Here is a 20711-nt window from a genome sequence, read left to right on the forward strand (position 1 = left end):
ACTTTGCTAAAGTTTGCCTATCAAGGGCCTCTACGAGGGCCAATCCAGCTAAGGCCTACCGAACTGCCCCAATTAGGGCCTATCAAGATGCTCCAGCTAGGACCTATCAAGCTTCCTCTCGAGCTCTCTCCCGAAGAAGCACACCGAGAGTTTTAGCCACTCTCTGTGCAACGACACCAATTACAGCTGCTTGCCCACAGAACCTGTCTCATGCAGCCACAAAAATTTCAATTAAAGGGCATACCTTAGATGCCTTAATTGACTCAGGAAGTACTGATAGTTTCATTAAGGAACAGATTGTTGCGAAATTGAAACTACATGTCTTCCCATCGGACCAGGCAATTGCGATGGCCCAGTCATCACTTAATACCAGAATCTCCGGCTTTTGTGTTGTTGATATGACACTTCATGGTCGTATGTATCCCTCCACCCGACTTTCGGTGCTCAAGGACTTATGTAGTGATCTCCTCTTAGGGCTGGACTTCCAAAAACAGCATAAGAAACTCACCATTGAGTTTGGTGGATCCAAACCCGGACTTACTATTTCTAATATACCGTCTAAATTACCATTTTGTGCATTATCAGCAGCTTCACTTGATGAACCCTCATTATTTGCCAGTATTCCGCCTCAATGCCAACCGATAATAACGAAATCACGGCGCTTTAATCAGGAAGACCAATCTTTTATTGCGGCTGAAATCTCTCGACTTCTAGCAGAGGCTATCATTGAACCATGTTCGTCGCCCTGGCGGGCTCAAGTCGTCATTGTCAAGAACCCTCTAAAACCTCACAAACAGCGACTATGCATTGATTATTCGCAAACCATCAATCAATATACCGACTTGGACGCCTACCCATTGCCACGCATTGATGATATGGTTAATAAACTGGCCGAATACAAAGTGTTCTCAACTTACGATTTAAAAAGTGCCTATCATCAAGTACCCTTGAAGGTCTCAGATAAGCAGTACACAGCCTTTGAGGCTAATGGACGGCTGTACCAACTTCGTCGCCTCCCATTCGGGGTTACTAATGGAGTGGCTGTCTTTCAACGGGCAATGGATGGCCTGGTTAAGCAGGAAAACCTAAGGGACACTTTTCCCTATCTTGATAACATTACCATTGCAGGTCACGATCAACAGGAACACGACTCCAACCTCCAAAAATTTCGGGATGCCCTCCATCGCCGTAATTTGACCCTGAATGAATCCAAATCTGTTGAGTCGCAACCGACCATCAACATCCTTGGCTACTGCGTAGGCAATGGTATCATTAAGCCAGACCCAGAAAGACTTCGCCCGCTCCAAGAGCTCCCGTCACCTAAGAATCCGGCTTCTTTACGTCGGGCTCTCGGTCTGTTTGCATACTACGCTAAATGGATTCCTCATTTTTCGGACAAAATCCAACCCTTGCTGCATGCTAGATCATTTCCACTGGGAACAGCGGCTGTTGCAGCCTTTAACCTTCTCAAAAAACAGTTGGAGAAAGCGGCTCTTCACTCCATTGATGAGAATCTCCCTTTCGTGGTTGAATGTGATGCCTCGGAGGTGGCGATCTCGGCTACTCTGAATCAGGAAGGTCGTCCTGTAGCATTTATGTCCAGGACCTTACAAGGTGCCGAGCTACATTATCCTCCGGTTGAGAAAGAAGCCACAGCCATCATAGAGGCAGTACGGAAGTGGAACCATTTTCTAGCTCGCCAGCACTTTACATTGATCACGGACCAACGATCAGTCACCTTCATGCTCGATAATCGAAAACGAACCAAAATTAAGAATAATAAAATACAACTTTGGAGGATGGAACTGGCCTCTTTTGGTTATACCATTCACTATCGACCTGGCAAGGAGAATGTGGCCCCGGACACCCTCACGCGGGCATTCTGCTCCACTATGTCATCCTCCACTCTCATGGATGTCCACAATGGTTTGTGTCATCCTGGCGTTACGCGCATGCTACATTTCGTACGATCACGGAATCTCCCTTTTTCCACTGGAGATGTAAAGAAAATATGCTCAGAATGCCGGCTTTGTGCGGAATTAAAACCTCAGTTCTTCCGCCCCTCAGATGGTATACTCATACATGCAACCCAACCGATGCAACGACTTAGCATCGATTTTAAGGGCCCAGTGCCCTCTTCAACTCGGAACACATATTTGCTCACCATGATCGACGAATATTCACGTTTTCCGTTTGCCTTCCCCTGCTCCAATATGCTGGCGTCCACAGTAATCTGCTGCCTTGAGCAGGTATTTTCTCTGTGGCATGCCGGCTTATATTCACTCAGATCGGGGTCCATCCTTTATGTCAAGGGAACTCAAGGACTACCTCTCAGAACGGGGAATTGCTACAAGCAAAACAACACCATACCATCCCATCGGAAATGGGCAGGTAGAGAGGTATAACGGTATCATCTGGAATTCCGTACGTCTCGCTTTAAGATCTCGGGGCCTACCAGACCAGCAATGGGAAACAGTGCTTCCGGATGCATTGCACTCTATACGGTCCCTGCTTTCTACAGCCACAAATACTACACCTCATGAGCGGTTCTTTGGATTCCAGCGTCGCTCATCTCATGGGACATCACTCCCGTCATGGCTAACTACTCCTGGACCTGTATTACTCCGAAGATACGTTCGGACGTCTAAAAATGACCCTCTTGCAGACGAGGTCGAACTAACCGATGCCAACCCCACCTATGCAAACATACGATATTCCGACGGCCGAGAATCTACCGTATCATTACGGGATCTGGCTCCCTGCCCACCAGGACCTAGTGGGACATCGGGTGATGGCATTTCACCAGGAAACTCTTGGGACCTATCGGGTACCCCTCTCCAGGATCCTGATCGGACACCAACTAGCTTGGTGCCGGTAGAACCCCGTGCTCAAGGTTGCGACCCTCCCAGTACCGCGCATGAAAGTACTGATCCGCCACAGACCAGCTCTGCACCTCCCTCTGAACAGAGGCAGTCCGACTTTGAACCTATTGGGGCTCGTACTCGAAGCCATGATCTCCCCGACCCTTCACAGGGCAATCCAGGCCACACAGACTCTGACCAATGGCCAACCGCATGTAAGCGGACCAGCGACCCTCTACGACGGGAATCCAAACGGGTGCGACTCTTCCTTGTTCGGCGGCTGCGGACCAAAAGGTAGACCACAGCCTCCTAATCCTGCAGGAGGGAAGAATGTGATAAAAATGATAACTTCCGAGAAGTTATGTCATCACTTCCTGTGAACTATGAACTATGAACTGTGTACATACCTCACTTCCTGTCATATGTCACTTCCTGTTGGACTGGTATAAATACTGGTCTGTTCAGTATTGTAAGAGGCTTCTACCAGAGGCATGGTAAAGACCTCTCTTGTGTATATAGTGTGTTTATAAGTTACTTAAAGCTTACTTTAAAGTTACTTGATGGTAAGTCTCCTTTTTCTTACATCAGATACCGTCCGCTAGAAGGTGACAGATTTCTGCCTCGATAAAGGATAGATCATCTTGACTGAAACATCGTGATTTAGTGACTATGGGCTTACATCGGGAGGAAAGATTGGCAGGTCTCAGTATTTTCTGCATGATGGATTGATTACTACGTTTGGTTCCCTTCTACCGTTTGAGTCGTAGCCGTCTGTTCCCAAAATCACTGAGCGTGGAGCAAGTTCCAGTTGATTAAATTGATGTAAGAAAACTACTAGGCACTTGGTCTAAGCGTTAAACAAAGCTTTAATCAACTATTTTACAACATGGAGGTCTAGTTGTGTCCTTCACTAGTTCCTGTTAAAAAGAATGTCCTGCGCAAGCTGGGCCCGTGCCAGAGTATTTACATTCTCCCTGGACAGTGCCACCTGTAGGCCGCTCATTATTATTTCATAAGTCTTTCATGAATGACTGATTCATGTCATGCAGCTTGTAAATCAGAAGAGATTGTGGGATGAGGGGGGAAGTGAGATGTAAAAAAGAGGATAATGTATGAGGATACCGGCATCTTGTATTCTTTCAGCCCTGCCACTGGCCAAGGGCTCAACCATGCCCTGCCAAGAATGACCCGCACCGTCTCCTCCAAGGGGGTGAGGTAAAGCTAGGAATGTGAGGTGTGCCTCGTGTTTAATAGATATTGTTGATAAGTGAGTGGTCATGCATTGAGCAGTGTGTGAGGCTAGTGGTGCAGTTGGTAGGAGACGGCTTTTGAGGATGCATTCACTGACCTTTACCACTCGTCTGAGGTCATGGAACTTCTTTGGGCACTGGAGTCAGGTCCTGGGGACAACACTGCTGGCAGTGACGGCCTTGGCGATTTGATCTCCTTCTTTCTGGAGGGCCTCCTGGCTCCCTGTGGGTAGTTGGAGTTCTGCGTCCGAAACCCTGGGTGCCCTTTCCCTGGCCCATTGAGCCATTTGTGTTGGTGCTGAAGCACTTTTAGCATTTTTGATCAGAAGGCAGCTCACCTTTAAGAGGTGTAGACTGCCTAATGCTGAATGAATTTTTTTTTTTAATCTGCAGAAGGCAGCTTAGCTTTAAGAGCTGCAGACTGCCTTGAAGAGGAGCAGGCTAGCTTTAAGTAAAGCTAGCCTGTCAATAAAGCTAGCCTCGCTCCAGCTATGTGAGCTTCGGCCCCCTGATGAGTGCACAGCCTGTCTGCAGCGAGGCTCTGCGCTACAATCATGGTAATTAGCAGGCAGCATGAAATTGACGTGCTGCCTACACTTTTTGAATGTGTCGCGCCCGTTTTCCAGCATTATCGAATTTCACCCCCAATTTATTTAACAAAGACCAGGTAAATGAACAATAGTCAATGCAAAATGGTGAGTTAACTGTAATTTACAAACATTGCTATCCTTCACAATATGTCAACAAAAAAACATTCTTCCCCGAGCTACCTTGCAACATAACTATCTCTGAAAATAGTAATTCCTTTTGTGCGTGTGATGAAACACTGCCATAGGATCAAACTAGCACCGAACCTCTGATAGTTGAAGACTTTACACTCTTGATCTAAGTACAAGTAGCTCAATATAACTGTGCAATTGGGAGACGAGCTATAGAGTTGTCTGTCGAGAGGGTGTCAGATAATCTTTGGCCTTGCTTCTTCTCACATCTTAGTTGTTGATCAAAACCATCGCCTCTTGGCTGGCCTGAATCTTTGATCTGAGTCAGATACCTTGAATGGCCTGTCTGAAAATCACATGAAGATGTGTCAAATCAAAAGATTGTAAAACGCTGTACAACTCATTACACGGAGATTCGTTGCTTCAGTGATTCTGTATTATACAAAATTTGAGTGCTTTTAATCCATAGGGTAAGTTTAATCCAGATCCTCAACAGGGAATAGTACTGGAATGGAGCACGGGTCGGATAAGGCTGCAATACTGTAGCGCCAGATATCTGACTTGCGCGCTCTTCGATTGTGGTTCCCTGTTCAAAAATTCACCCTCCAATTTCTCCTTTGATGAACTGCAAGTAGTGGTTACACAATGTGGTTGTTAGTTCTGCCACCATTGCACCCTATATTTATTGAATTTTGAGTAAGCTCCCTCTCCAGATCCTATTAGATTATTTTTTTTGTTCGTATACCCATAGCATATCTTCTGACTCGAGCAACATAATGGGAAATCAATATTAAATGCTACAGATGCGGTAAACCCAGTCTTCAAAGTAAGCTATAAAAGTAGGACCAGCCGGTATAAGTAGAAATGAGTGCAAAAATAAACCTAAAACAAATAGCAGGAAGAACTTCTGACAGTGACAAATTTTCTAGGAAGAGACATAAATCTTGAAGATTACGTAGAAATTACAAATAAGCCAATGGGTCCATGTTGTTTATCCAGGTTAGTTAAAATAGAGTTGGATGTTCAGGTGGGACAGTTAGAGGACAATTGCTTTTGGCCAGCTGTTTGTTTGAAACGTATGGAAACCTGTCACCGTGCTACTGAGAAACCCCCACACAAAATTTCTGTTTGCCTGATATGGAGTGTGTGCTCTCTCGCCAAAGGGACATACCCCACCTAGTTAAGTCCAGAGGAATTGGATGCTGGATGGAGTGCCAGTGCTTCGGGTCTAGTTAAAACCATGCAACCTACCAATACAAAAAGCTAGTAAGCTTCCTGCTACTTGTTCAGCTAAGACCACCCTTTCCATTAGGACAATGGCTTGCAAGGAACTGATGCGCTATCAACAATACCAAAGATTACGAAATGGACTTATTTGAAGTAGGCTTTTATTGACTAAGAACTAGAGCATGCCTCTGCTAGTGAATCCATCCTAAGAGCTCCCGGGGGAAGGGTGGTGAGTCACCTTTATACCCGGGCTTAGGGGTGGAGCCAGGGGCTGAGACATGCCTGGACTTGTACAGGGTTAACAGTGGTTTACCACACAGGCATGTACAGGTTAACAGTGGTTTACCACATTCACCCCTCGTTTAAAAAAAAAGTCCGGCGGGGTGAAGTGTTTCAAAAGTTCGTATACGAAAGTCTCTCCGGGGGTCTTGTCTGCCGTAATGATCTTCGTGGTGCCGGTTGTGGCGGTTCTTTGCCCGCGGCCGCTTCTCGCGTGGGACGGAGCACTGGCGTGTCGTCCTCTCGGGGTAGGGATGACACCGGCATGTCGTCAGTTCGTGGTAGACACCCCGGTGGTGCGTCGTGGGTAGTGGAGGTAGTGGATGGTGATCGATGGTGTTTCGGGTGGTACCTGAGGGTGCGAGGTCTCGAATTGAGACTGTGTCCTCCCGCCCGTCAGGATACGCCACGTAGGCGTACTGTGGGTTGGCGTGGAGGAGGTGAACCTTTTCGACCAGGGGGTCCGTCTTATGGCTCCTCACGTGTTTCCTGAGCAGGACGGGTCCCGGAGACGTCAGCCATGGCGGTAGTGATGTCCCCAAGGTGGATTTCCTGGGGAAGACTAACATCTTCTCGTGAGGGGTGGCGTTTGTGGCAGTACAGAGCAGTGATCGTATGGAGTGGAGCGCATCGGGGAGGACATCTTGCCAGCGGGAGATTGGGAGGCCCTTGGATTTTAGGGCGAGCATGGCGGTCTTCCACACCGTTGCATTCTCCCTCTCTACCTGTCCGTTACCCCGGGGGTTGAAGCTGGTAGTCCTGCTCGTGGCTATGCCCTTCTCGAGCAGGTACTGGCGCAGCTCGTCGCTCATGAACGACGAGCCCCTGTCGCTGTGGATGTAATTGGGGAAGCCAAATATGGCGAACAGGTCGTGGAGGCACCTGATGACTGTGGCGCTGGTCATGTCCGGGCAGGGGATGGCGAAGGGGAAACGGGAGTACTCGTCAATAATATTGAGGAAGTACGTGTTGCGGTCAGAGGAGGGAAGGGGCCCCTTGAAATCGACGCTGAGACGTTCGAAGGGGCGGGTGGCTTTAATCAGGTGTGCCCTGTCTGGCCTATAAAAATGCGGTTTGCATTCGGCGCAGACCTGGCAGTTCCTGGTCATGGTCCTGACCTCCTCGATGGAGTAAGGCAGGTTGCGAGCTTTAATAAAGTGGAAGAACCTGGTGACCCCCGGGTGGCAGAGATCATTGTGGAGGGTCCGTAGCCTATCGACTTGTGCGTTGGCACATGTCCCACGGGATAGGGCGTCTGGGGGCTCATTAAGTTTCCCGGGCCGGTATAAGATATCGTAGTTGTAGGTGGATAACTCGATCCTCCACCGCAATATCTTATCATTTTTGATTTTCCCCCTTTGTCTGTTGTTAAACATAAATGCTACTGACCGTTGGTCAGTGAGCAGGGTGAAATGTTTACCGGCCAGGTAATGCCTCCAGTGCCGTACAGCCTCCACTATCGCCTGGGCCTCCTTCTCGACTGAGGAGTGTCGAATTTCGGGGCCCTGGAGGGTCCGTGAAAAGAAGGCCACGGGTCTCCCCGCCTGGTTAAGGGTTGCGGCTAGGGCGAAGTCGGATGCATCGCTCTCCACTTGGAAAGGGATGGACTCATCCACTGCGTGCATTGTGGCCTTCGCAATGTCCTCTTTTATGAGGGTGAAGGCCGCACGGGCCTCTGCCGTCAGGGGGAAGGAGGTTGACTTGATGAGGGGCCGGGCTTTGTCCGCATAGTTGGGCACCCACTGGGCGTAGTAAGAGAAGAACCCTAGGCATCTCTTCAGGGCTTTTAGGCAGTGGGGGGGGGGGGTAGTTCCAGGAAGGGGCACATTCGGTCGGGGTCGGGGCCGATGACTCCGTTTTCCACCACGCAGCCAAGAATAGCGAGGCGCGCGGTGCGGAACATACATTTTTCTCTGTTGTATGTCAGATTCAGCCGTTGGGCCGTACGGAGGAATTTTTCTAGGTTGGCGTCGTGGTCCTGCCGGTCATGGCCGCAGATGGTGACGTTGTCTAGATAGGGGAAGGTGGCCTGCAGCGCGTTCTGGTCAACCATCCGGTCCATCTCCCTTTGGAAGACCGAGACCCCGTTGGTGACGCCGAAGGGGACTCTGAGGAAGTGGTAGAGGCGACCGTCAGCCTCGAAGGCCGCGTACTGGCGGTCCTCAGGCCTGATGGGGAGCTGGTGGTATGCCGACTTCAGATCAATCGTCGAGAATACCCGGTATTGTGCTATCTGGTTGACCATGTCAGATATGCGGGGAAGTGGGTATGCGTCTAATTGCGTGTATCGATTGATCGTCTGGCTGTAATCAATAACCAGGCGCTGTTTTTCGCCGGTCTTTACTACCACCACTTGGGCTCGCCATGGGCTGCTGCTGCCCTCGATAATCCCTTCCCTCAGGAGTCTTTGTACTTCTGATTTAATAAAGCTCCTATCCCCGGCACTGTACCACCTGCTTTTAGTAGCAATTGGCTTGCAGTCTTTGGCGAGGTTAGCAAACAACGGGGGGGGGTTTGACCTTCAGGGTGGACAGGCTGCATACTTTGCGCGGCGCCGTGTTTAAATTCTGCTGGCTGCAGACTGTAAGTGGGGGCAGGGGCCCGCCATATGCCATCGTGACGCTCTCCAGATGGCACTGGAAGTCTAATCCTAGCAGTACGGGAGCGCAGAGCTGTGGCAGGACGAGGAATTTAAACTCTCTGTACTCCACGCCGTTCACTGTCAGAGTCGCTACACAGTAGCCGCCGACGTCCGCCGTATGGGATTTTGAGGCCATAAAGACCTGGTGGCGTGTGCGCATAACCGATAGGGAGTAGCGTCGCACCGTGTCTGGGTGGATGAAGCTCTCCGTGCTTCCGCAGTCGAAAAGGCAATTTGTGGCATGGCCATTTACCTTTACGTTCATCATGGACCTGGCTAGTTGATGGGGCCTAGATTGGTCCAGGGTGATGGAGGCCATCGTCGAGGTCGGTGGGTCGCTGTAGTATTCGCCCGTGCCGAGGGCCTGGTCCCGAGATGGTGTCCAAGATGGCAGCTCCCCCTCGGCTGGTGGTGTCCAAAATGGCGGCCCGCACGGCTCACACGTGGTTGGTGGGGTCCAAAATGGCGGCCTGTACGGTTCACACGCGGCGCTGCTGGAATTGGGGGTCGATTTCGCCTTGCACACTCTCGCAAAGTGACCTTTCTTGCCGCATTTGGAGCAGGTCGTGTCCTTTGCTGGGCATTGCTGTCTGGGGTGTTTGGCCTGGCCGCAGAAGTAGCATTTCTGGCCTCTGGTCATTGCAGCTGTAGTTTGGCTGCTGGCGGCTTGTGGCCTTACCGGGTCCCAAGATGGCTGCTCCCGTGGCATCCACGTGGCCATCCGGTCAGGGGGGTAGGCGTCCATGTTCTGGAGGGCCACATCTAACGAGTTAGCGAGGGCCACCGTCTTCTGCAGGTCGAGCCCCCTCTGTTCCAGCAGCCTCTGCCGAGTATAGTTGGACCTGATGCCGGCTACGTAGGCGTCTTGGATCAGGTCTTCCGTGCATTCCTTGGCCGTCACCGCTTTGCAATTACAGTCCCGGCCGAGGACTCTCAGTGCCAGTAAATATTCAGCGCCCGATTCCCCGGGGCGCTGTTTTCGGGTAGCCAGGAGGTGTCTGGCGTAGACCTCGTTAACAGGCCTCACGTATTGTTCCTTTAGCGTCGCGATGGCGGCCGCGTAAGTAGTGGCGTCTCGGATGATCGAGTAGACTCGGTGGCTCACCCGTGAGTTCAAGACAAGCCGTTTTGCGTCATCTGTAGTGACAGTAGTGCTGGAGGCCTCCAGGAAGGCTTCGAAACAGCTCAGCCAGTGTTCAAAGTTATTGGCTGCATCTGCTGATTGAGGATCCAGGTCTAAACGTTCCGGCTTCAAGATTTGCTCCATGTTGAAAATTAGTCAATAAAATTGATGCGCTATCAACAATACCAAAGATTACGAAATGGACTTCTATGAAGTAGGCTTTTATTGACTAAGAACTAGAGCATGCCTCTGCTAGTGAATCCATCCTAAGAGCTCCCGGGGGAAGGGTGGTGAGTCACCTTTATACCCGGGCTTAGGGGTGGAGCCAGGGGCTGAGACATGCCTGGACTTGTACAGGGTTAACAGTGGTTTACCACACAGGCATGTACAGGTTAACAGTGGTTTACCACAGGAACCTAGTGTGAAGAATCAATGAAGAGTCCATGCTTCCAGGCTTTCCAGCAGGTCATCTACAATGCCTGGAGTACTGCCGACCTGCCCGTTTCAGTTATCAGATTCCTGAGCCTACCACGGAAGGTTGACTTGGTTCCAAACTTCCATCACCGGGTCTGTGATCTTTGAGCCTCCAAAAGACACCTCTTGTCTTGTCTCACACCCCTCCAAGGAGGATAATCACTAGTTGATCATTGGACAACTGACAAATTTGCTTTTGAGCCCTTACTAGGTGGACAGCTCACGAGTGGTAGAGTGAGTAGCACTACCTGCTATAAAATGAGGTAAAGCCACCATTCTCCTGACCTCATTATGGAGACACACCATGCCCCATAGAACAGTGATTCCGCCACTTAGTGGCCACACGGCCCTGGATATATGAGCACATGATCTTGCATCTGGCCTTCTGTCGCTGTCCTCACACGACTCGCTTTCCTCATCCGCTATAAGATAGAGAACTGCCTTTAGTATGATGGAAAGACCAAAACTGACCAGTTTACGCTGTGCCAGGCACCTTGATGTAGGTGTCAGCCATAGCTCAGTGGCCGTACTCTTGTCTTTGGATCAGAAGGTTGTGGGTTCAATTCAGATTCTAGATATTTGAGCACACAAGCTAGGCTGACACTTCATGCAGTACTGAGGCCACATCTTTCGGATGTTAAACCTTGATGTTAATCTTGCACTGATATCAGTAGTCTTCAGACTCATTAGGATCTCCCTTCCTGTAGGTAAACACCACAACTGTACTCTAGAATATCGAGTGTATATGTAGCTCAAACCAGCCACAGAAGGACGACTCCAAGGTGAATTAATGTTGCTGGCAAGGCCATTGCCATCACCCCACCCCCCAAACTTAGTTGGGTGAATAGTGTTCCGCTTGAGTCGGCCAAATGGCTGGTTCTTGTGCTTGACTCTTGCTTATTGTTTTATCTTTACATGTCAGAATTCCAAGCACAGTCCCACATTATTCATAAATTGTGAATCGCAATTCAATTATCTTTGACCAAGAAGAATTGCATGTATTAACTTGTATTGTACACCTACTTGTACAATGGCCCTGATCAATTCAGGGGTATAAGATTACACAGTCGCAAAGGATTAGTGTTTGAGCCACTGTAAATTTATGGTAACTTGCTGTAACTGCACTGTACACCTACAAGTTTCAGTTTGAATTGCTCACACTTCTTTTTGTGTTGCAGTCACTCATGAAGGAAGCCCAACAGCGGGCCCTGTTGCACATCCAGATGGACAAACCCATGGGAATTATGTATCCAAGTCTTCGCTTCCTTATTCACTTTATGGTCGGGTAAGAATAAATTTGGCCCCAAAAACTCCTAACCGTATGAATTATTCAAGAATAAACCAGTGAGGACCAGCTAAATCCAGGGTTTCATCAAACCAAGTGTAATAGTGTAGCTGCAGGGAGATGTTAGCAAATGAAAAAGCCTGCATCGTATAAATATTCATGTGATGGGGTGAGGCGAACATTTACTGTTGAAGAAAGGAGCCAGTTTTCTACCTGCGAGAATCCTGTCCATAAACAGATATTTACTGAACTGTGTATTTTGAAGCTGCTAAATCGGCATTACGTTAATGCTTGGGGGGGGTAAGGCTGAAAAGAGCAAGAGAGAGAGAGCTTTAATAAAAAACCTTCAGCATCACTGGAGGCTATGCAATTTTGTACAACCTGACCCCTACTTTTGTGCTCACAGTGCAAGCTGACTGACCTGCATACATCTCCATTATCAATGCTTGCCATCATTTCCTCTCTCAATCTTGTTTTATGCTATGAAAGCAAATGTAATTCTGGGAGTCTCCCTTTCAAGTTTTTTTTTCAGTACACGGAGTTTTACTTGGCGCTGGAGCACGGAATTTGTCCCTTCCAACATGGCGTGCTTGGCCAGCTCCCTTGGGCATCAGCATGCCAGTCTGGGACTCCCGGGAACTGATGCTCGAGCGCTTGTTGTAATGGGCCAGGCGGGAAGCTTCACCCACAAAGCGCTCGAAAATATCGTTCACTCGAGAGTTCATGATGTTCAAGCCCTTGGAGGAGATGCCGGTGTTGGGGTCTGGAGCTTTTCTCTGAACCATCTCCAATGCGACAAAACCCATTTACAGTGGAGTGCCCAAAAATTGCATACAACCCATGAGTTACAGGGTTAAACTGAAATAACAACAGAAAATGCTGGGAAAACTCAGCAGGCCAGGCAACATCCGTGGAGAGAGAAATAGAGTCAACGTTTCGGGTCGAAACCCTTCTACAAAACTCTGAGTTCTGTAGAAGGGTTTCGACCTGAAACGTTGACTCTCTTTCTCTCTCCACGGATGTTGTCTGGCCTGCTGAGTTTTTCCAGCATTTTCTGTTGTTATTTTGGATTTCCAGCATTCGCAGTATTTTGCTATCGTATTAGGGTTAAACTGAAATCGGTTTCGATTGCTTTATGCATTTGCGCTGCAGCCCAGTACTTCATTAGCCTTTTTTATAACCACTTTAGTATGCTAAATAAACTGAATTGCCTGCCCAGCCCAGCCTGCAGCTGTGTTTGTGAGATACCAGCTGCATTTCTCTTTGACTGCTGACTATTATCAGCACTGGTTTCACAATAAGAATTAATGGGCTCATGTGGGATACATTATGCAAAGCACTAGGTTACAAAGTAAAATGACAGCAAACGCTACAAATAACGTGCAGAACCTGAGGCCATTTTTTAAAATATTCGTTCATGGAATCTGGGCGTTGCTGGCAAAGCCGGCATTTATTGCCCATCCCATTTACTGTCACTATTAAGTTATCTTGAAAACAGAAATAAAGCAATGTGATGCTGTCCATATGGAGTGAAAATGCACCGTTGACTGTTTCAGAGCAATGAGCACTATCATAAACGTGTGGATGGATTTTTACTTCAGGCTATTTCGCGCTCTCCCTCTCGCTCCCTCTCTCCCCATCTCCCCCCCTCCCTACGTACACAGAAAATAAATGTAATTATCAATTGTCTAAAATGGAATGGGGGTGGAGTGGGAGAGGGAACGTAAAACACCGGCTGGCCTGCCTGACTGGGTACGTTGCACTGTATCATGAGGAGGGAACCAGATACCAGGAAAATGAGATGTTTAAAAGAAAGCAATTACACCAGTATAAAAGCAAAATACTGCGGATGCTGGAAATCTGAAATAAAAACAGAAAATGCTGGAAATACTCAGCGGGTCAGGCAGCATCTGTGGAGAGAGAAACAGAGTTAACGTTTCAGGTCGGTGACCCTTCGTCAGAACTGGAAAAAGCTGGAGATCGAACAGGTTTTTAAGCAAGGGCAGGGAGAGGGGAGGAAAGAACAAAAGGGAAGGTCTGTGATAGGGTGGAGGGCAGGAGAGATTAAGAGATGGTGCAAGGCAAAAGGAGATGGTAATGGGACAAGTTAAGAAACACAAGATGGCTCTAGATGAAGTGTAAAAATAAATAAAATGAATGGGGGGAAAAAAAAGGAGTGAAATGAATGGGGGAAAAAAATTACACAAGTATGTCTGTCACTCCCCTTTAGCAGGTGAAACATCCAAAAAACAGACTTTTGTTACAATTTCCATATCATCCTGCATCCACAATCAGAGCACAGAGTGAAGAATTGTCCCTTCATGCTGCGCTGCTCATTATTTCCCCCTTTCTCCTATGAAGAAATTCCTTCCATTAACGGCCTTACCTGGTGCCTCTCGAGCCAAGAGCTTAAGCATATGGCCTGGCCCCAAGCTGCTACTGGTGAACATTGTGTCCAGTTGTTGGGAGGAGCCAGACTATTTGTCGGGAGGAGCCAGACTATTAACAGCAGTGACCAGCCCCTTCTGCTTTCCAGAAGATGCTGCAGTGTCCACTTGATGCCTTCTCTACTAAATATGACCGACTAGCAACTCCCTGGGGTGGAGCTCTAACTTGTGTCCAAGGCCACTCCATGGCACTGATCATTATCGCTCCAGCACTCAACGTAACACTGTCAAATTTTTTGTCTTCTAATACTCCAGTGAAGCGCCTTGGGACATGTTACTACGTTAAGGGCGCTATATAAATACAAGTTGTTGTTATTGTTGTGTTGCCCCCCTAAAAAATATCATTTTGAAAAGGAGGCACCGATTCAAAACACGCCAACCAAGGCCAAGATATTTTTTTATAAATACCTGAATCTTGGCCCAACTTTGACTGATTCACCAGTTACCGGGAAGTGTTTTTTATTCATCCTGGGAAAACATTTCTGTTTGAGTGAACTTTAAATCAGCAACAGTTTTCCCCTCTTCTCGCACACCACCCCCCCCCCCCGCCCCCCCGCCACTCCCCATAGCTATCTTACAGCAAGGCACTGAGTCAATGCAGATTTGCTGTATTAAAAATTTTAAACATTCTCTTTTATTTGGACTTCACTTTTAAATTTAGTGGGCTAGAGTTTGCAGTCAAAATAACGGTGAGGCTAATGGCGCTCGCTGTTATTTATGCGTAAATGGCACAGCAACTTCAGGCGAGGGGCAGGTGCACGATTAAATGCGGAAATCCAAAATCCACTGTCCGAGTTGTGTCGCTCCGCTGTTAGCTCTGCGAAAACAGCATCTCGCTGCCTGGCTTCCCATTGTAATGCATTGAACAGTGGGAAGCTGCTGTATTTGTGCAGTAGGTACAAACTAAACTCGCCACAAAGTTATGTCTCGTCATTTCAATCTGAGTACCCTTTTAACGACATAAGTGTTAATTACTGCCAGTCAACCTCTGGCACTGAAAATTAACTATTACAAGTGTGAAGTCTCATTGCTTCAGGTTTTAGTCGTTGAAGATTTTAAAAATGTAAAATGTAAAATTTAATTTTTTAAAACTCTTCCTCTCTGTCTCTTTTTTCTCTTTTAATCTAATCTTTCTTTCCTTCGCTCTCTCGCTCTCTCGCTCTCTCGCACTCTCACACTCTCGCACTCTCACTCTCTATCTCTCTGTCCCTCTCTCTCTCCCTCCCTCCCTCCCCCTCTCTCTCTCTCTCTCTCTCCCTCCCCCTCTCTCTCTCTCTCTCTCTCTGTCTGTCTGTCTGTCTGTCTGTCTCTCTCTCTCTCTCTAATTCACACTTCCTTCTCGGTCCTTGCGCTGTTTATTTCTCAATCTGACTGGTTCGGGAGATACACAGTTGCTTGCCCTGTTCGCTCAGGTCCCAGAGGCCCTGTTTTCCCTCGCTGCACTGTTATCAGCTTGCACTTTCAGCAACTTGCCACTCAAAAAATATTGGCCCAGAAATTGGTGTCGGGGGCTTCCCGCGGGTGCAAGCCTACGACCTACACTTACCTAGCGCGCCGGCAGTTGAGGCCTGGGCCTGCGTGGAATTCCTGTCTGTGGCCCGGTCCAGCTCCCGGCGCGCTGTGCTTGCGTGACCCAGCAGCGTACTTAGTGCGATGCGTCGGCTGGGATCACGTGATCACTGGGCAACCAATCGGAGGAGGGAAAAGTCCATTCATGAGTTTGACAGTAAGAACTGTCAAACTCATGAAAACTCCGGGCGCCCAAAACAGTACATAACCTTAAAATAAATTTGAAAAAAACATCACACTATTTAAATCAACTATAAATAACATTAAATAACTATTTTAAACAATAATTTAAATTTTTGAAAAAAATAATTTTATAAAAAATCGTGGCTAAAAATACAACTTACCTTACTGTAAAGTATTTAAAAATAATAAACCTGTGGAAAAAATGTTCTAATTTTAATTAATTGACCACTTACCTTTTAAAATGAAGTCCTTATGCCTGGTTTTTAAATGTGCAAAAAGTAGAGACCTTCACGCACGGGCAAACCTGTATTAAAAAAAAAGGAAGTTCAACGCGCACGCGCAGACTCCTGCGCGTACGCGTTCGACCTCTGAACCCCTTGGTTCAGAGGATCGGAAATGCCGGTTTCCCGCGCATGCGTAGTGCTTGCAAGAAACCGGCACTTCCATCGGGTCCACGCGTGAGTACTCCGTCCGTACTCACGCGTTCGGACCCGAATTTCTGGGCCAATAACACTTAAACGTGCAAGGGCAAGTCTAACTAATGGCAGACACCGTTCGATTCACTCCTCCAGCAAATTATGGCCCAATGTCTCTCTGCTCTTTACAGAAGCTAACATCTGTACAACCAGTGGACCCAGAACCACAGGAGGGCCCTTCAGACTACATGGATGACCCCTGGAGGATAACCGAGGAACAGCGAGAGTACTACTTCAACCAGTTTAAAACGCTGCAGCCTGATATGAAAAATCTCATTTCTGGTAAAAAAAAAAACACTTTATTCAAAGCATAAATATCCTATTATGAATTTTTTAAAAAGCTGATCTGTCATGAAAAGGCGATAATTTCTTTATATTTTGTAGCTGTCCGTAAAGTCAATGGAAAGGAAAATCGAGCGGCGTGCATAATGTTGAATTTGAAGTTAAATTTCACCTCCCTAAGCAATGTTTCCTTTAAACCGCGTGGCCAGGCAGCGCCCTGAAGGTCCCGCGCGACCAGTTCCACCAGCTTTTAAAAACCGCACATGCACGGAACTTTGGGCCACGCAGTTCATTAAAGGGGCTGTGCAGCCCCCCCCCCCCCCCCCAAATAATTGGAGGAAACATTGCCCCTAAGTCTCTCCCTACACTGGCCCCAATAATGGACTTGAACCTATCCTCCGAAGAACTCCCCTAGTGAAGCATTGTGAAGTTTGTTGTTGCTGCCAACAGCCATCCTCACAGAATGCAGGTTTCAACTTGTGCCAAATTATCGGCAGATTTGTGTCATGAATTCAGACCCATGAGGGAATGGACGGAAATGGCCAAACTCATTTCACTTAGGAGACTTGCAGCCGGCAGAGAGGAGAGTGAATTCAACTGCATCCCATCCATGTGAGCAGGACCCAAACCCAGATTCCAGTCTGTACTTCTTCTTCTTAGGCAGTCCCTCGGAACCGAGGATGACTTGCTTCCACATTAAAAATGAGTTCTCAGGTGACTGATGAGTCCAATGCGGGACCGACAGTCTCTGTCACAGGTGGGGCAGACGGTGGTTGAAGGGGCGGGTGGGTGGGGGGTGCTTGGGTTGACGTGCGCTGCCTGCGCTTGGCTTCCGTTTGCTCCCGGTGAAGAGACTCGAGGTGTTCGGTGCCTTCCCGGATGCTTCTCCTCCACTTTGTGTGGTCTTGGGCCAGGGATTCCCAGGTGTGAAGTGTAACATCTCCACTAACATTCTGTACTACGATGCTGAGCTTGGGGTAACCTGCGCCATGTCCTGCGGCTGAAAGAAAGTAAATAATTCTACAGCATATAACCTTCAGAAATTAACGGGTTCAGAAAATAATTTCTACACTTTCATATTCACACAATTTGAATCATTAATTAATCCAGGTCTTGTTACAGGTTCTGTTGCTAAGGGCCTCTTTACAAAATCAAAACTTCCGATCCGAGAACTTTCTCATATATGGTAAGTTTACTTTTTAGTTTTATTTATTTCCTTTTTACCTACAGTCTGGCACAATACAACAGTACAGCAACGAGTCACTGTGTAAAGGTGCTCAAATCTATGTGGTTTTTACTATGGTTGACTGAATTTGGCAAATTGTTACCTCACCTCCTGTCTTGAAGGTGCAGTCAGTGCTTGGGTACCTTTTCACAGATGGGAGTCGTGGCCCAGAATTTGCTGGGAAAATATTGGCGAGTTAACGACATCTGCCGTCATTAATGTGTAAAAAAAAAAGGCCCAGCAAATTGTGGCAAGGAAGAGCTTACCCCGTGGTTGCAAATCGCCCCAATTTGCTGGGTGATTTGAGCCACTCCTCCGTTTGACTTGAAAACACAGGTGCTTGCCGTCCACTTCTGAGTTTCAAGAAATTGCTGGATTTGCGCCATAAGTACGAACGAATCTCTCCGCCGCCATTTTGGGCTGGTATTTCATGTCGTAAAGATCCTGTGATGTGATTTATTGTCCTGACGTGCCACTCAACATTGGAGGCCCAGAAAGGGTACGATTAAAACTGTGGAGTCTCACTCCTGCAGGTAGTAAATTGTTCCTAGAGGTTTTTTAAATATTAAATTTTTAAATTTGTTTCTTGTGTTTCTGTTCTGTCTTTTTTATCTCTCTCTCAATCCAATCTTTCTTTTCTCTCTCTTTCTCTTTCTGTATCTAATTTAACTCTAAATCACCCTATTTCCTTCTCTGACCTTAGCGCTGTTTATTTCTCTAGCCTTAAATTTCATTGGTTAAGGAGATAGACTGCTGGTCCCGTCGTTCACCTAGGTAAAGTAAATTCTATCCATACAAATGAGGAAGGAAATCAGTTCATCCTATATCTGCAGTAAACTAATCTCAGAATTGCTCTTATTTAAATGATAAATCATGGTATGCAAATAGCTTATTCAAAGCACATTCCGTTACCCTGCAGTTCACCACTTTTATACAGTACCTTCATATTTGATTATCAGTATTAAAATCAAAGCACAGTGATAAGATAGTTGATGTTTTTGCCCTCTGGCCTTGGGTGAGCACATTTAGGCCAGTTTTAGTGGGGTCGCCTAACTCAACCTCGAGCACAGATCAAATCTAGGATCTTTGCTGGTCTGTATAGCGCAGTTCAACACATGAACCTGCAGAGCCAGTGGGAAAAATCCACTTGCATATTTCGGACACTGTATTTATGTTTATGTTGTCGACGAGGTGTATTGTGATGCTGCCACCAAGGTAAAAGAAAATGGTTTAATAGTAATTTTATTTTGAGGGTCAGCATGATGCAAATTCCACGTTCTTGCCAATCTGCCGCTGACCATGCCTGTACTCCATGATTTTGTGGCATTTGGAAAGTGAGATTGTCTCCTAAGCCATTTGCAATTTAAATAGTTGCAAGGTTATCGTGTGGTAACTTTCTACATAGATGCTGATAATCGCACCCTTGCAAGCAGGAAAAATGTAAATCTCACAAAGTAGAAGTTATAAGTGGATTTTCCCCACTGGCTCTGCAGGCTATTGGCCCGGAATTTGCAGTCAGTAGTGAAAAGAAGGCGTGCGCTGCTGGCCCCGAAGTATGCTTCGCACGAGGATCTCGCGATCTCTGCGTCGAGAACTTTGGGTTTTCCAACCTTCAATTCAAATCAACAGAACTTAATGGGGATCCCTTTGTGCGAACTGCGGTGATGTCAACAGGCTGCCGAAGCAGCCAATCAAGAGAAGAATTCCCACAGACAGCGAACAAGGAAGTGGGTAGGCTCTTAAAATTCGAACTCTTTAAAAATGTTAGAGCGAGCAAATCAAAGATTGAGGGCTGGATTTTCTCAATGGAGACGTGCTGGAGGCGGGACTTCTGGTTTCCAGGTTTTAGTCCCGCCCCAGTGGCGTCTGACCAACCCACGCTATTTTCCCTTGATTGGCCTTAAGCTTGATCTACGGGCTTACCGGCCAATTAAGGGAAAGCTGGTGACAGATGACCTCAGCGTATGACGCTTCATCTGTCGCAAATTTTTTGATATAAATTGTCAGCGTTTGACAGCTTTGAGAAGCTGTCAAACACTGACAATCTCTCTTCGAACGTGAGCCCTTGCACAGAAGGCTCACCAAGACCTCTCTCCTCAGCAGAAAGCAGATGGCTGCAGCATCTGAGAATGCAGCAGCCATTCTGTCATCTCTGCCGTTGAGATGAGGCACCTCCGGATCCTCAAAGGTTGAAGCCTGCAGGAAGAAGCAAAGGTAAGGAAACTTTTTCTAACACTTTACACTCACCTCTCATACTTGCCTGCCCACACTTGCACCCCTCACTCACCTACAGCTGACATTTCGACCCCCCCTCACCCCCGCAGACCCACTGCTCGCCTCGCTGACCCTGGCGAGGTTCGCAGACTTCGGGAAGTCCGCAATTGCAGGTGTAAAATGGGAAAAAGCTTTAAAACTGCCTGTTAACTACCTGTTAACAGGCAGTTAATTGGCTCTAATCCCCTTCCCGCCTCGGAGACGGGTCCCTGTGCGACTCGGGGTCCCGCCTCCTGGGAGGATGGCACAGAGGCGAGTTGGGAGTGGGGTCGGTAACCGTTCCCAGTTTCTACCATTTTCCTGCCTCCATACCCACCTCCCCAGGGCTGGCAAAATTCTCCGAGTGTCTCAGATGGAGAAAACGCAAATCTGAAAGATGGACAAACCTTTTTTTTT

At 47.6% G+C, this 20711-nt stretch overlaps 1 protein-coding gene across 3 annotated transcripts in view; it reads left to right on the forward strand.

Annotated features, from left to right (window-relative positions):
* The window catches only part of reps2 (RALBP1 associated Eps domain containing 2), a 324931-nt gene that overhangs the window by 190281 nt on the left and 113939 nt on the right, over nucleotides 1-20711 (forward strand). For all 3 annotated transcript variants that reach the window (XM_086006315.1, XM_086006317.1, XM_086006316.1), the window contains exons 5-7: nucleotides 11753-11859; nucleotides 16666-16816; nucleotides 17939-18002. In XM_086006315.1, coding sequence (XP_085862441.1) covers nucleotides 11753-11859; nucleotides 16666-16816; nucleotides 17939-18002 — 322 coding nt within the window. The remainder of the gene's footprint in view (nucleotides 1-11752; nucleotides 11860-16665; nucleotides 16817-17938; nucleotides 18003-20711) is intronic.

This window comes from Somniosus microcephalus, chromosome 14 (genome assembly GCF_052327205.1).
Source record: "Somniosus microcephalus isolate GS21.2 chromosome 14, FLI_Smic_1.0, whole genome shotgun sequence".
Lineage (NCBI taxonomy): Eukaryota > Metazoa > Chordata > Chondrichthyes > Squaliformes > Somniosidae > Somniosus > Somniosus microcephalus.